We start from the raw sequence: 15,688 nt of genomic DNA, 5'->3' as shown, positions 1-15,688 counted from the left end.
TGTTAGATTATTAAAATCAGATGTTGTGCTTGTATTTCAGTGAAACTTTCCACGGAGCATGAACAAGCAAAAGCTCAATACGTCTTATTTATTTTGAAAGTAAAATGCTTTTAAAGTTTTATTTATGAATGCAAATAAATATTACATTTCTTCATTCGTCATTTTTAACTTGGAAAAAAATCAAGAGCCAATCCTCAATCTTCTAAAATAGAATCAATATTAATGAAAAACAGCAACACACTATGATAATTTATAATGTGAAATATAACTCTAACACAAAGAATAGATCTCCACTTCATATTGTGATGATTTTCTGCACTAACATCAAGGTTAATATATGCCAGATGGCTTACTTACTTTCATTAAGAATTATTAGTATCAAAACTGTTTAAACTAACCACAATTCATCATCCTAATTGGTTTTTCTAAGAGTTAATGTGAATTATGCAGGAAAAGAATGATATCCTAAGCATCACCATGGTTTAGAGTCAGAAAATTATACCATCATCTCAAAAGCACATTTGACTTTGAACAGGGGGTGGGCAGCTGGTTTAAGCTTGTCCAACCAAATCTTTTTCTTCCAAGAGTTTGAAAGTTGAGCAGAGACACTGACAAACCAAGGTCACTGAGGGTAAGTCGTGTTACAGCAGAGTCCCAGGGAAGGTCTGCTGAGCTCTGGGCTGTTCTGATCTTGAGGCTGGTTGTTAACTACTCTTTAAATTCTACTATCAAGACTGGGATATTTGTCAGTGAATCCCCCCCTTCTCCAATCCCTTTCTTTTATTTTGAGAGAGCTGGAATGAAAATAGACACCTAGTAACTGATATCTTTGTCAACTTTGTGCTTTAATTTCCTGTCTCAAACACTGGACCATTGTTAATAAATCTATGCAAATTATCATTTAAATGTGTTAACATTTGAAAATACCTGTCTTTGTTTTTCTTTGCCTTAGCATTAGCCACGAGCTCTAGAAAAACTGATGTCTTTCTGTTGTTGAGTTACATAAAGAAAATAAATAAGGCTATTATCAGAGAATAATCTTTTACCTCATCGCCTTTCTCGCCAGGTATCCCAGGGTAACCCCGTTCTCCTTTGCTTCCCTAAAAAAACAATACAGTCAGCTAGCATACTCAATCATGTTTGTCATCTTTTGAAACAATGACAATATCTCTTCTCAGGCCATGTAGTTTGGGCAGAGTTAGGGAACACATAAATGACATTTGCAAATGGATTTACACCAATTTTCCAAAAATACTCTTGTAAAAAGTAGTGTATTTTAAAATGGGTTTCCTTTTTGCACACTGAATGGAGGCAGTGGTGGGATTTAGCCGGTTTGCACTGGTTCAGCAGATCCGATACCTACTTTTTTGTTGAGTTTGGAGAACCAGTTGTTAAAATGGCACTTGTCATCAGGGTTCTCTCTACGGTGGGCATCTGGGCAGCCACCCAATGTGGAAATCACAAATTTACATTTCTTATTCTTTTTTAACATTCATCTACGCAACAGTGTATTCTAAGTGCCTGTAGTAATGGTCGTTCCGTTCATAGGTGAAAAAAATTTGACAGAACTATGCTTGTAATATTTATATATTCATTTCATAAGACTTATTATACCCTTAATGAAATACTACATTTTAATTCTTTTGTATTTGTTACTTCAGTAAACAAACATATAATGTAATGAAAAAAAGTGCCAAACAACCAGAGGGTGACAACTTATATTTATGTTTTTTTGGGTCAGGTATTATTTAATATTTTGTCATTAATATTTTAAAATTCTTCCTTAAAACATAATCTAGTTTTGTATACCTCTTTTTTAAAATTCTTCCTTAAAACATAATCTAGTTTTGTATACCTCTTTTATTGTTCTTATTTAAGTATTATATACATGAAATAATGCACTACTTTTCAGTATATCATTTTTTTTTATACTTAAAGGAGTCATTAGGGAAGAGAACCGGTTGTTAAATTATTTGAACCCCACCACTGCGTGGAGGTCACACTAAGGACAGTAAAGAAGAAACTTCCTTACCTTCAGCCCCTCTCTTCCTGGGGCTCCTGGAGGACCCCGCTGTCCTGTGTCACCCTAGAGGACAGGGCAGTAACAGATCTGAGAGAAGGCACTGTGTGTCACCTGCAAGGCCCTCGACGTTCAGAGGCCTCCTTACCTTCCGGGCTGTGGAATCGTACTTCCCGGGCTCGCCGGCGCCTCCTTCTTCCCCTTTGCTGCTTTTCAGCCCAGGGACACTGGTTTGGGCTTGGCAGTTGCCACAAAAGTTCTAATGAGTATAAAGAGAAGGTGCCTGAGAGATTCATCCAGGTCATCTATAAAAGTGAGGTTCGATCACATTTAAAGCTCTATTTGAACTTTTCTCGAGGGATAAGAGACAGAGCAATTGCTATGTCACTACTTTTAGAAACTGAATTTCTCCAATTTGAAAAGACTATGTTTTGTGGGGTGAAAACGACTTAAAAACCCAGTCAATGATACCCGTTTATGATACTGGCAGACTTCTAAGAGAACATGTCTTTGATGATATTTAAATGGAAAACTCTAAATAAACAGGGGAAAGACATATAAATCAAAACACAGACTGAATTTCAATTGCTTAGCAGCCTGTTTCAAAAGAGTGGTGATACTGAAGCTTGGAATAACTAGAATGATCACAGAGTTCATACAACCAATAGCACAAAGCCTGAAAAGAGAAAGGAAGAGAAAACTGTGAAGGAAGGATTTTTCTTTCTGAGATCAAAATTAGTTGGAGAACTCTACACACAACTTACCACCATTTTATTTGTCAGTGGAAGCACTCATGTGAGAAATAATTACTTGAGTGACTTGGCCTTGACTTCTGTGTCAAATCCAAGCACAAATAGGAAATCTAAGTGGAATTACCTTTCCATCGCCTTCTCTGTAACCTTTAGCTGATCTGGAAAGACTTAAATTTAAGTGTCTGAGTTCCCAAGATAAACTTCTTATCACATAGCCAAAGAAGAAGTGTCTGTGAAAAGCCCCCAAAGGCTTATTTTTAAATAAATTGTTAAATAAAAATATGATCAGGAAAGGAACAGAATAGGGATCACTGAATGGTGAAGAATGTTTTTAGTCTTAACAATGGACAGGAGGTAGGACAATATAAGCCTCTAGCTTTTCATTCTTTTCACCAAAGGGAAGAATCTTGAAACACGAAAAGAGAAATACAGCTTGCTGTTGTTGAAGTTAGCAAAAAATTTGCCCATGGCTATTAAAGTTCAATATTTTTGACTCAGTAAATATCAGCATAAATCTGATTTCCACAAATATGCCCCTAATGCAATTTGTATAAAAAAAAAAAGTGCAGGGCTGAGGAGTTCTCTTCACGGTAGTCCTTCGTAGAGCTGCGGTATGTAAAAGGGAATGAAAGTGTTCAATGTTTCTGAAACTAATTTTACCACAGAATCTCTTCACAGAGCTGTGTTGGTGGATGGTTAAAAAATACATATATAATTGTAGACTACCACTTAAGTATATGAAAAACCATGAGGAGAGATGCCTGAGGACTTCAGAGAACCAGAAAGTTGTTCATATTTTAAAAAGTACAAAAGAGATGAACTACTATATCTTGTAGCCACATGTATAAATGCGGCATATCAATACAGGGCAAAGCCTTGGCATTTCAGTACACAACAACATTTCAGAATGGATTATTCGATTACTTGAATAGTAAATAAATACAGTCCTGGTCCCTCACCCTGTCAGAACCTCTTTATTATTCAAGATTATTTAAATAAAATTTAAAAAATGGTCATCACTACGAGTCAATAGAACTTTCTGAGTCATTTAAAACTGATTTCTCTTTTTTTTCTTTTAAGTTTAGAGTTACCAGAATGGTAAATTAAGAAAAATTAGATTTCATTAAGCTTCTTGACAGAATGTCTTAAGATTTTCTTATGAGGAGAATAAGCATGCACAGATTCTTAGCCAGTATACAATCTTATTCAAAGAGGAATGAAACACAGATGAACGTAGAGCATTGTTTTTGATGGGGTATCATTTGGGCCTGGAATGATTTGAGTTTTTTCAATACTTTAATCAAAGATATTTTTGAAAACAGAGAGCAGCATGATCTCATTTGCTAAAGACTCAAAGTGTGTTGGGTAACAGGATCAGGGTTTAACCTGGCATTACTAAGTTGGCCTAACAGATCCATTCCCCGATCTAAATTCCTGTACTAGACTGCTTTGAGGAACCACAGGCCTTCCTATTCTATTGAATACAGTTTCTTGGAACTATCAGTCAAGATGTCCTGCCCATCACTTGCCAATCAGCTCTCCTGGGTCTCAGAACCTCAATTGAGATGCTAGGACTGGAACAATGGCAGAGAACACTCATAAGAGGGATGCGGCCCTGATGAAACTGTCCACTTTTGAGACCCTTGGAGTCCTGGGCCCTCACCCTGTCAGAACCTATTCACATAGTCTTTCTGTGTATTCTGTGAGCCAGCCCGTATTCTATCAAGATAGTCATTTCTATTAAGTGCATAAAAATTTTATCCTTAGCGTAAAGAACCCCAAGTCTTTAGGAATGATATAACACAATGCTGCTACTTCCAACACTACTGCCCGTGTGAAGAACCTAAGGCCATGTTTGAGTCACTTAACTGCCCAGAACTTCAGTCTATCAGCTACAGAATGGGGACACTACCACAGCCTAACTCAGAGGATTGCTGGGAAATTAAGTGAGATGACAGAGTAAAGCCGCACATTGCCTGCCATGCAACTACAATTCAGTAAATATAAGATCTTCCTGAAACTCCGTAAGTATTCTTTCCAGACTTATAAGAAAATGCTGGCTTTTGAAAGTCTTAAAATATATATATTCTTTTTCATATATCTATTCTTAAAACTTGAATCACCTAACAAATACGTATACTAGAATTCCTGAGTCTTCTGAATTCAACAAATATTCCTGCCTGCCTACTATGATGTAAGTCATTTTTTCAAAACATTGGGCAAATACTAGAGATATAAAATAAATCATGCATATATACATATAGCCTAAACACATGTGTGTATACATCTAGACACTGTCCATTCATACACAGACAGATAAAACCCATAATATTTGAATATAATGTAAAGAGACAGATTTTCATCTGGTTTTACTCAATCTTAGCATATCATGAAGAAACATGTAAATACATAGTATTATGGATATCTCATTATTATTATTCTTCCCCTATCTGTTTTACAAATAAAACAATGGGAATATTAGAGAAAAAAAATGGTAGCAAGATTTATTCTCTATGAGATGTAAATAAGGCATAGTTTTTATTTAACAGAGTAACAGGTGTTAGGGCAATTGTTGGCTTTGGGATTTTAGAGTTTATTTTGTAAAATCCCATGACATCAAATCTCATCCTTATAAGCTAGCTGTTTTTTGAGCAGCACCGTTTTTCATCCTGGGACTGGTCAGTGCAGATACAGAGAGAAGGATTAGCTTTCTCAGTAGTGACCCAGATGAATAAACACCCATTAAGAGGGAGAATGATCTACTCATGGGAGTTGGTGATAGGATTCCTACCCTGTAGCTTATCACAGAACTACCATCTTTCTCCTCCCCTGACCCTCTACACCCAAAATGAGAGGATGGTAATGAAAAATAGAGTAGAGGAATTAGTATAAAGGGCACAATGTACATTAAAATATGCATTCCTTTTTCTACCTTATAGATATAGAATTTTAGTTCAGGCTAAGCAATTAACCCAATTTTTGGTAAAGATTTCCTTTCTGATATTTTCCTGGAAATTAACACATAATTTCTTACATAGCAACAAAGTACCTTGAGCAAAACACCGATGTCTCCCAAGAGAGGAAGTGCAATCTGGTTGAGAAAGAAACAAATACACGCATGTGTTCATCTATAGGCACATGATACAATACACACAACACACTAGGCGTTTCTGAGAAGTAGTCATTACTCCTCTACTATGAACACTCAAACACGTGCATATTATTGCTTTGATTCTGCATCTCTATTTCATATTTTTATGACCATGGCAACCTTTAAATGAACCCCAATATATTATTGGTCTTATACTTGTCTTAGCCAAAAGGCCAAGAAGCAATTTATTATTAGTTTTAAATAATACATAAAGGTAAATCATTTATTTAAAGAAAATCACTCCTCTGCTGGGCACATTATCAGGATGTTGAGAAATATAAAAAACATGGGATGAGTTTTCCTTTAAGTTCTTTCTCACCGACGTTCAAAAGAGCCATAGGTAGGTGGCTTAACTGAGGTGCAAGACAGATACAGGAGGAATTCAGGCCTCATGTCTTAAATTGTCCTTTCAGAGACACTGAAAACCCAAGTAACACTTTACAAGATTCCCAGATGATGCACCATGATTCACTCAGTGGCAGAGTTACAGTATGGCCGAAATATGCCCCTGAATGTAGCTTATAAAGGCACAGAAGGTCCACCAGTGTGGGAAGTGGAAGGATTTGTGAGGCTTAGAACTGAGAGGCCAGATTTGGATTTTATTATACAAAACTCTTAATACAATATCGTGTAGCATATGGCTTCTCAAATTATAACTGCTGATTCTGAAGCTATTTAAAGGAATTTCACAATCGCTCGAAGCAAGGTTTAACCTAAAATAAAACGTTGGAATACTCATTTAGTGCCTAAACTCATTTTATAAGAGCCTACTCAAGCCACTGTTTGTAACTTAATCACTTCAGTATTTTAACGCCACAGAATCAATGGATATGTACCATATTGTAAGTACCTTACCTGCAAACTTCCATTTGGAGAAATGAAATTCATTTAGTCACCAGCATTAGAAAAAATAGAAATTGTGGCTATATATTTTAACTCAATTTTCCATGGGATTGAGACATTATATGCCAAGGCTCAGACTCAGGCAAAATTGTACGGCTGAATTATACCCTTAGGAAATAAGTATTCATCACACACACAAAAGAATGCTGACACAGCTTGAATTTGTTTTTCCCCTCTACAAAATAATGGGGACAAACAAAATCACCAAACAGTTCCCAAGCATTCGAATTAGTTTGGACAGCAAAACCTGCTTGGTAGGCTGTTTGCTTCTGGGTGTATTAAAGATACATAAATCAAGTGGTCTTTCGACATACCGGGTCACCTGGGGGGCCGGGCAGACCTGGCTTTCCGTCCCTCCCTGGAGCTCCCTGAAAACAGAAACATGTTTATATTTTGGCGCAGTGACAGAGGTGCAAATCCAAACAGGTGGTGGTAGGGTAGGTCAAGACTGTCCTTACATCATTCCCTGGAGATCCTGGTGATCCAGGGAGACCTCGAGGACCCTGGAAAAGGGGGAAACAGTTACTTATGAGGACAGTCTGTCAGTAATTTCCCCCAAGGAAGCAAGCTGGATTTGCTGTACCAAGAAACTTAGCTAAGTAGCTTACCTGAATGCCTGGCTCTCCAGGTGGTCCTTGGGAGCCCTAAGTAGAATAAGATCCAGTGATCAGAATTCTGCCAGGAATAAAGGGCTAAGCACTGCCATGGACTTAGTGGAACAGCAGGGCTTGCTGACACGCACGCTCTAAAACCTCTCTGCAAAGTCAGTCAAGACTTTGGCATGCCAGGTAAACACTTAATTAGCTACCCGTCGCTAGAAACATCGTCGTGACTTTGCTTAGGCACCTGGGGTGTCTCTCTTAGTGCATTATCCGTCCCTGTACTTTCAAGAACGCACAGACAATGCATCCGAATTCCACCTACTCAGAAACTGACCACCTACGGGGCATCGGGTCAGGGCTTCCTTCTCTTCCACTTTCTACTTTGGGTCATTTCTCTGTTTGAAGACATTTCCGGAAACTCTATTCAGGCAAAGGAGTAGGAAGTAAAACATTATTAATCAGTTGTTCGTTTCTCCTTCAGCCTACTGGAATTTAGGGTAACTAAAATGAGGCTGGGTGTTTATCAGTGACCCTAATGAGGACAGCTCCAGCCCTGGTATATGACCGTGGACCCCTGGATGAGGATTGACAACCCCAGTGAGTAAAGAGCTGGGTTCTCGGCAGCTGGCGTCTGTGACTGCTCATAGACCCGTCCTCTCTTATTTTATAAATCAATATTCACGTCACTGTCATTATTGCCAAAGCTACTTTTGCTCCCTTTCTATTTACACCATGTTCTTCAGTTATTATTTTCTATTTATTGCTTCAACTTCCTCCACTCCCCTAATAATGTTCTGGTCTCCTTTATTTTTTCTCCCATCTCCAATGGTCTTTTATATTCTTTCCCTGGAAAAGTCAAACACCAGTCACATACAACGTAGCCTTTCATTATTTACATCTTCTTTTAGTTCTAATGATAACTTCATTACAAGACCAATTTCTCACATGAATGGCATTAAAATAAGTATGTGTTTCCACTTTTCTTGTTCTAAAATCTTTATGTTTTTTAATAGCAAGTAAAAAGCTTTATTGCTTATTACTATTTAGTCAACAAGTATTCATACAGTAGTCATTATTATCAGGCATTGTCCTTATAAAGCTAAAACATGTCAAAAAACTATCTATTCTTTGTCTTAACTATCAAAAACAACTTCTAGTCTCTCTTCTTTAAGATAAGGCTTAGATATTTTGGATATCATTCTATTCATACATACTCCATTCATTTTAATTATTCATTTTTTATTTTATTCTCCGACTTGACTGGGGTTGGGGTTGAACACATTATTATGATGTACAGAGATGTGTTGTAGAACTGGGCACCTGAAACCTGTATAATTATGTTAACCAATGATACCCCAACAAATTCAATTTAAAAAGAATAAAAATTATTGCCTGACCAGGTAGTGGTGCTGTGGATAGAATGTCAGCCTGGGACGCAGAGGACCCAGGTTTGAAACCCTGAGGTCACCAGCCTGAATGTGGGCTCACCAGCTTGAGCATGGGGTTGCTGACTTGTGCGTGGTATCACAGACATGACCCCGTCTGTGGTTTCTGGTTTGAAGCCCAAGGTCACCGGTTTGAGCAAGAGGTCACTAGCTCAGCTGTAGCCCCCAGATCAAGGCATATATGAGAAAGCAATCAATGAACAACTACAGTGCCGCAACAAATAATTGATGCTTCTCATCTCTCTCCCTTCCTGTCTATCCCTATCTGTCCTTCTCTCTGTCTCTGTCTCCCATAAAAAAAAGAATAAAAATTATTTAAAACTTAAAAAGGTAAAAACAAACAGAAAATCCACCAAATAGTAATATATAATTACCAAATATGAGGTATTCTTATAAACATTCACTTGTACTTTTAATATATAGAACGGAAGAATAAAAGAGTAAACAACTGCTTCTATTCCAAAGTCCGTGTGAGACCAGCCTCTGCAGTCCCATCGGCAGAGAGTCTGCTCTGTGCTCAGTGATGTCACTTCAGTGCCCTTTCATGTTTTCCCTCTGACTAGTGGTTATTGGTATTTTCTCCTCAGATCATCCTATTCTTTTCTCTTTTTCAAGTTTTTGCTGGATTTTATTTCATAACACTGGAATCAACAAAGTTCCAAAAACTCATGTAAGTTTCACTTACCGTTGGGCCTGGGACCCCCGGCCCTGCTGGGCCTGTGTCACCCGGGGCACCGTGGACACCTGGGAGTCCTCTTTCCCCCTGTGAAGTGAGAAGCTTCTGTAAGTGCAAGGCTCAAGGGATGTGAATTTCTGGCTCTATTTTGTTAGTTATTAACTCCTTAAAAATTGCAATATTTTTCTACCTTTGGCCCACGTGGACCAGGTGATCCAGGATTTCCATCTAGTCCCTAAAAGAAAAAAAAAAAAAAAAGGAGGTGAATACATTTTTTTTCTAAAATGGTTATAAACATTTAGAAAACAAAACTCAAAAATGTTATATTTTTTTTGTTTGCTTGAATAAACAAAAGCATAAACATAGAATAAAAGTTTCACTAGGTTATGGGTTTTGTACAGTTACAGTAAAATGTGTTTTCATCTTTCAAAGAAGCCATCTGATATTGATAACTATTTATTACTATTAATACAACTGTCAAAGGCAATGAGAAAAATGCATATAAAACAGGCATATTGGCTATTTAGATTTTTCCAGCTAACCAGTTTTCTATGCCTGGAAATAGCCTGGACTACAAGGGCCTTTATTTCAAATGACCACCATGGCTACACCTGCTGATTTCTTAGAAAGGAAACTTCAGGCAGTGGCTCTGTTTTAACACAGTGTCCTAGGAAGGTTTACAGTTAAAACTAGTGTTCCTTCCTAGGATCCACAGTTCCCTAAAGAATCTATGGCTTCCGCAGAAAGGGCCTCCCGATCTTCCAAAAAGGGCTGTAAAACGCACACGTCTGTGTGTTTTCTTCAGAAGAGAAGCCTTTGCTTGCATCAAATTCCCGAAGGGGCTAGATCTCCCATCTGAAGAATAAGATGAATATTTATTTTTCTGAAGACCTAAAGAAACTCCTATACTTGTGATCTGAAACTGGGAACACACAAATGATAATTAACAATCTTTCAAGGGCAATATTAGTACGAGGGCTGGTACTTACTGGTTCTCCTGGCAGGCTTTTCCCTGGAGGGCCGGTCTCACCTTTTGGACCTGGAAACCCAGGAGGGCCTCTCATCCCACCTGGATCTCCCTGAAGAAAACACGGTAATAGTCTTACTTCATTGCTTAGGTTCATGATGGGAGGCATGGAGGCAGCAGTTTCCATGGTTTTAAGCTGTCATTACAGCCAGTCAAACTTCATTCTCTCATTCATTCATTCATTCATTCATTCATTCATTCATTCACTCATCAATATTTACTAAGTGCCTAATTCATGCCAGGCACTGTTCTAGTTATCTTAAATGCATTTAGATTTTATAGTGAGTTATGTTAACAATAAGTTAAGCAGTATCATCACATATGCATATGTATAAATCTATTTATACTAAGGTCATGTATTCATAAAGTTCTTGAGCTGATCTTTATGTTTTTCTAAGTTAGTCCCTAGTAATGGTTCAACATTAATATACTATTTCCAGGCAGACATCAAGAAGCAGGTTCTGAAAGATTGAGATGTCTTCCATCCATACCAGAGTCAGCTGCTGAGCCTGAAACAGATGATCTGAGTCCTGAGATCTTCATCCCTAAGCGAGTTCACTTGGTCATACTGTGCTTCTGTGCCAGAACCAGGGCCGCCCCGCATGCACAGCTTGAATGCACAGCCCCGGGCAGCACCATTCACACCCTAGCTGGTGGGACTGTCGCCCCTGCACAATCTTGGCAGCGTAGTCCTGTTCCTTCACTCCCCCACTGCTCTTTGATCTTCTGTTTCTTCCTCCTACCTACTTAATATTCAAAAGGAATAAAATGGGAGCTATACCTTTTCTCCTTTAATGCCTTGTTTTCCTGGGATACCATGTTCTCCTGGCAATCCCTAGACAATTCAGAATTAAAGAGGAAGAGCAATTAGAACCTCTCTTATTATAACATTTCTCTTTATGAGTCTTCGTCAGGAGAACAGTATTTGTATGTAGGGGTGCCCTGCCAGTTAGCTCGGTCAGTTAGAGTGTTGTCCTGAGACAGTAAGGTTGTAGGTTCGATCTCCAGTTGGGGCACATACGGGAAGCAACCAGTGAATGCACAGCGAAATGGGACAACAAACAGATGCCCCTCTCTCTCTCTCTCTCTCTCTCTCTGTCTCTCTCTCTGTCTCTCTCTATCTATCTCTCCCTCCCTTCCTCTGTCTCTCTAAAATCAATCAATAATTTTAAAAAAGTGTGTGTGGGGGATGGGTTGATTTAAGTCTGTTAGAGAAGAAAAAGACTTTAGTAAAAATATGTGGCTTGTTGTTTCAAAGAAAGTATCCGAATGTAATGGGAAAGAAACTAAAATAGGAGAATTGAATCAAAGATCCATCCATAATATTGCCAAGCAGAGGCTGGATGATGAGGACTGGTAGCATCACATGATTCAGGACAACAGGTCAATAGGAAAATACGCTTTTACTATATTTCAGCAACAGGGGCTCTTTCCCTTTTGATTTTGTTCTCTTTTGTAGCTCCAGCCACTATCACTTCATCTCACTTCATGGGCATCTTGGGGCTTCATGCGTGCCACCAGCATTTTCTCTCTTTTCATAAGATCTCTTCACTTGGTACGCCTGTAATGGTTCATCAGCTGCCTTAGGGGAACAATGAAAAGCTTAACCCTATCAACTGAATGTTTAAGAACGAAATGCGCTGAAAGACAGACCCCTGGAGCATGTGAAATAGAGCAGGAGGTCATGGGGCTGTCTCCAAAATGATGGCAAAAGGGGAGATTCTAACTCTTGTCTAGAGGGTACGGGAATTGTGGCCAGATAGAGATCTGTTTCCAAGAAGATATGGTCAAGCATTTTTCTTGTTTTGTTCAAGTGAAGACTGATGGTGTGTCTCAGATCCCAAGGGGTCAGAAGGCTAGGAAGGTTGTCCAAGAGACAAAAGGCTTACCTGGAGGAATGGATCGAAAAGTGCTTTTTAAAGGGTGTGTGTGTATGTGTGTGTTAGAGAGAGAGAGAGGGAGACAGAGAGAGAGAGAGAATGAATGAATCCTCCAAAGCTAGATTATAATAGAACCTGAGGACCTTTCTCAAATTGCATAAAAAAATATTTTCAGCCAAAAGACTTACTCTTTTTGGAGGCTCATACAAGAGAAAACCACAACAGAAGCTTCGGAAGTGTCTGTTTTTTGGATGGAGAATTGAACCAAAAGTCATGCATAACGGAAATACTTGCTTTCTCTCTTGGTTTTCCTTATTTCTTTCAATATTTCCCATCTCCTTTATTATTAGTACACCACTGACAAGCATGTCCAAGTGCTAATTTAGTTAACTTGTTTCCCAAAGACCAATTATTAGACTACTGCTATTCAAAAGGACCTCACATGAATATATGAAGGTACTAGCCTTCCCAATAGCCCCTGACATTAGGTGTGATCAGTTTTAGTGGTAGAGATGAATTATGTCTTTGGAACATGTAGCAGAACTCAGTCACATGAACAGATGCTGACATTCTTTTAAAACATTTCTCAGTCCCAACTTAATTTTCAAATATCAAAGACACTTGTATCTCCTATACATACAGTATCTCCTGGTGGTCCTCTGGGTCCCATAGAGCCTGCAGGTCCTTGCTGACCCTAAACAGAAGATAATAGGTACTTTAACTTGGCTTAAAAAAAAAGTAACTGAAGATATGTAAAACGTGGCGTGACCTGTATCTCTAAAAAGATCAATTTTGCAACATCCTACCTTTTCTGTATGACACAGTAACTGAAATGTGCTTTGGGCTTACAAAGATAGTTTCAAGATGTTCTTATTTAAATGGGTCTGTTCTCATCAGCAGGGGAGGCCTGGATAACCTGCCTTACCTGTTGGTGGGAGCACATCGCATTAATCTCTCCTGCACCTCCCAACAGTGGGGCTCTTTTGAGACACTCCCCCCAGAATGCCAGGTGGGGAACTGAAGCATCTCAGGGATGCACAATTCTGGCTTAGAAATTGAACCCTGAATCCTGCAGACTTTCAGAAAACAATTCAGGGTCACAGATTTAGCTCATATTGTTTACTCTTAGAGCTTTTATAGATGCTATTGTGAATATGTTCTGAAAAAGAGTTTTAAAACCTTATTGTGAACCAAAGGTGCAGTTATTATGTGTGTAATAAACACAGTCAATGGGGAAAAATCACCATGGAAACATGATAAAGCCTCCGAGAACATCTGTGAAGAAAATGGGTGTCACCAGGGCACCCTGTTTCACATAGAAACAGCTATAACACCAAAGTGATTTCTTCATTTATTAGTGGTAATTAGTTCTCATATACCTTTATTCCTGGGCTTCCTGTTAATCCGGGGGGACCAGGATCTCCAGGTTCACCCTGAACATATGGGTGGGGAGGAAAGTCAACCAGTTACTTTACTCTGCACATTATCATTAGGTTGAAGATGCAACGGAAGAACGCCAGGAAATTACCTTTATTCCCTGTGCTCCGATTATCCCAGGTTCTCCCTGCAAATAAGATAATCGCCATACATGTAATGCTTAAACTCAGGTGGAGCTAAGAACCTCTAATAATGAGTTCATTTGCATTCCCACTAATTAACATATAATAAAGAGGGAAATTATGGAAGGTATGACAATGTCAAGGAAGGTTCGTTTTAAACATGATTTAACATACTTATTGCTAATAAACAACAATTTATTTCCTTTTTTCTTTATAAGTGTTTTTCTCACTGTCATTCTTGACACTGTAATCATCATGTTGCATTAAAATCACTACATTCTCCACTTAAGCTGACATGGTTATAATTTGCCACCAGCTAATCTTATAACTATGTCATGGTGGTTCTACTATCAGGTATATGGACTTAATAAAAAAATAAAGTAAAGGTTATACATAAGATAACAATATTGGCTATGCTGTTTCTTTTATTATATAAATATTTCATGACTTATTGATCCTTCCAATAAAATTAGCCTGTTTGATAAATCCAATTTGTATTATTAACAGATTTTTAAAAAAAAAATGCATCTTGTATTTTAATTTTGTATTTTAGATATCTTAAGAGAATAAATTTCAAAACATTAATGTTCAATCACAACTAGTAGTGGGTTAAAGAAGTATATACTACTCAAACCGGATGTTAAAGTATTGTCACACAGTACAACTTAACAATATTTAAAAATTCTCATTTATCAAAGTAAAAGAGTCAAAATACACAGAGGAATAAGTAAAATGCTCAGGGACCTTTTTTTAAATCAAATCTATTAGACTCCAAAGTAAACATACCAGAAATCAGAGAGAAAGAAATCAATGAAGTAGAAAACCCAAGATAGTGATAAAGCATCTACTTACTTTATCTCCCTTTTCACCTTTTGTAAAAGGTTCCCCCTAGGAAAATGGGTAGTAAACAGAATCAATTATAAACAATTCTCCAGAACTGAAAGTGGATATTCTGCAGGCCAAACCCAGACCTCACTGAAAGCAAGCCTCTAAGTCATCCAGAATGTTATACAGTGGACTATGCAACTTAAAGGGAGCATATGAGAATTAGTTTTTTAAAAAATTTCATATTCCCTTGCCTGACTAGGTGGTTGCACAGCAGATAGAACATCAGACTGGGATGCTGAGGACCCAGGTTTGAAACCTCAAGGTCACCAGCTTGAGCCCAGGGTTGCTGGCTTGAGCAAGGGGTCATTGGCTCAGCTGGAGTCCCCGGTCAAAGCACGTATGAGAAAGCAATTGATGAACAACTAGAGTGCTACAACTATGAGTTGATGCTTTTCATCTATCTCCCTTCCTGTCTGTCTGTCCCTCTCTCTGTTCCACTAAAAAACAAACAAGAAACCCAAACAATGTTCATATTCCCAAATGAGCAATAAGTTAATCATCCTAATACTATTTTGAAAATTACAAGTGGTTGACAAACTGAAATACTGCCCAAGGCCAAAGAACACACACTCTCTCTCTCTCTCTCTCTCTCTCTAACTAGCTTCTGTTCCTGAAGTTCCATGTACATGCTCTCGATTACTCTCACATCAGTGCTGTGGGCAATACACTGTCTCATTTCCAGCATACAGAAAGAGACTCAAAGGTTCTAAGTAACTAAGTTACTTCCTCTAAAATAGCATTCACCCACTTTGTTTCCTTATTTATCCTGCTTATAAACTCTGCAA

At 38.2% G+C, this 15,688-nt stretch overlaps 1 protein-coding gene across 1 annotated transcript in view; it reads right to left on the bottom strand.

The window, feature by feature from the left end:
* COL19A1 (collagen type XIX alpha 1 chain) overlaps window positions 1-15,688 on the bottom strand; it is a 329,506-nt gene that overhangs the window by 53,676 nt on the left and 260,142 nt on the right. The window contains exons 19-33 of the mRNA XM_066252988.1: window positions 14,868-14,903; window positions 13,985-14,020; window positions 13,836-13,889; window positions 13,097-13,150; window positions 11,358-11,411; window positions 10,539-10,628; window positions 9,740-9,784; window positions 9,559-9,636; window positions 7,435-7,470; window positions 7,285-7,329; window positions 7,141-7,194; window positions 5,822-5,863; window positions 2,169-2,279; window positions 2,033-2,086; window positions 1,047-1,100 (exon numbers count right to left, since the gene is read on the bottom strand). Of these exons, the coding sequence (XP_066109085.1) occupies window positions 1,047-1,100; window positions 2,033-2,086; window positions 2,169-2,279; window positions 5,822-5,863; window positions 7,141-7,194; window positions 7,285-7,329; window positions 7,435-7,470; window positions 9,559-9,636; window positions 9,740-9,784; window positions 10,539-10,628; window positions 11,358-11,411; window positions 13,097-13,150; window positions 13,836-13,889; window positions 13,985-14,020; window positions 14,868-14,903 (843 nt within the window). The remainder of the gene's footprint in view (window positions 1-1,046; window positions 1,101-2,032; window positions 2,087-2,168; window positions 2,280-5,821; window positions 5,864-7,140; window positions 7,195-7,284; window positions 7,330-7,434; window positions 7,471-9,558; window positions 9,637-9,739; window positions 9,785-10,538; window positions 10,629-11,357; window positions 11,412-13,096; window positions 13,151-13,835; window positions 13,890-13,984; window positions 14,021-14,867; window positions 14,904-15,688) is intronic.

This window comes from Saccopteryx bilineata, chromosome 1 (assembly GCF_036850765.1).
Source record: "Saccopteryx bilineata isolate mSacBil1 chromosome 1, mSacBil1_pri_phased_curated, whole genome shotgun sequence".
Taxonomy (NCBI): Eukaryota; Metazoa; Chordata; class Mammalia; order Chiroptera; family Emballonuridae; genus Saccopteryx; species Saccopteryx bilineata.
This window is presented reverse-complemented; position numbering and strand designations above follow the sequence as displayed.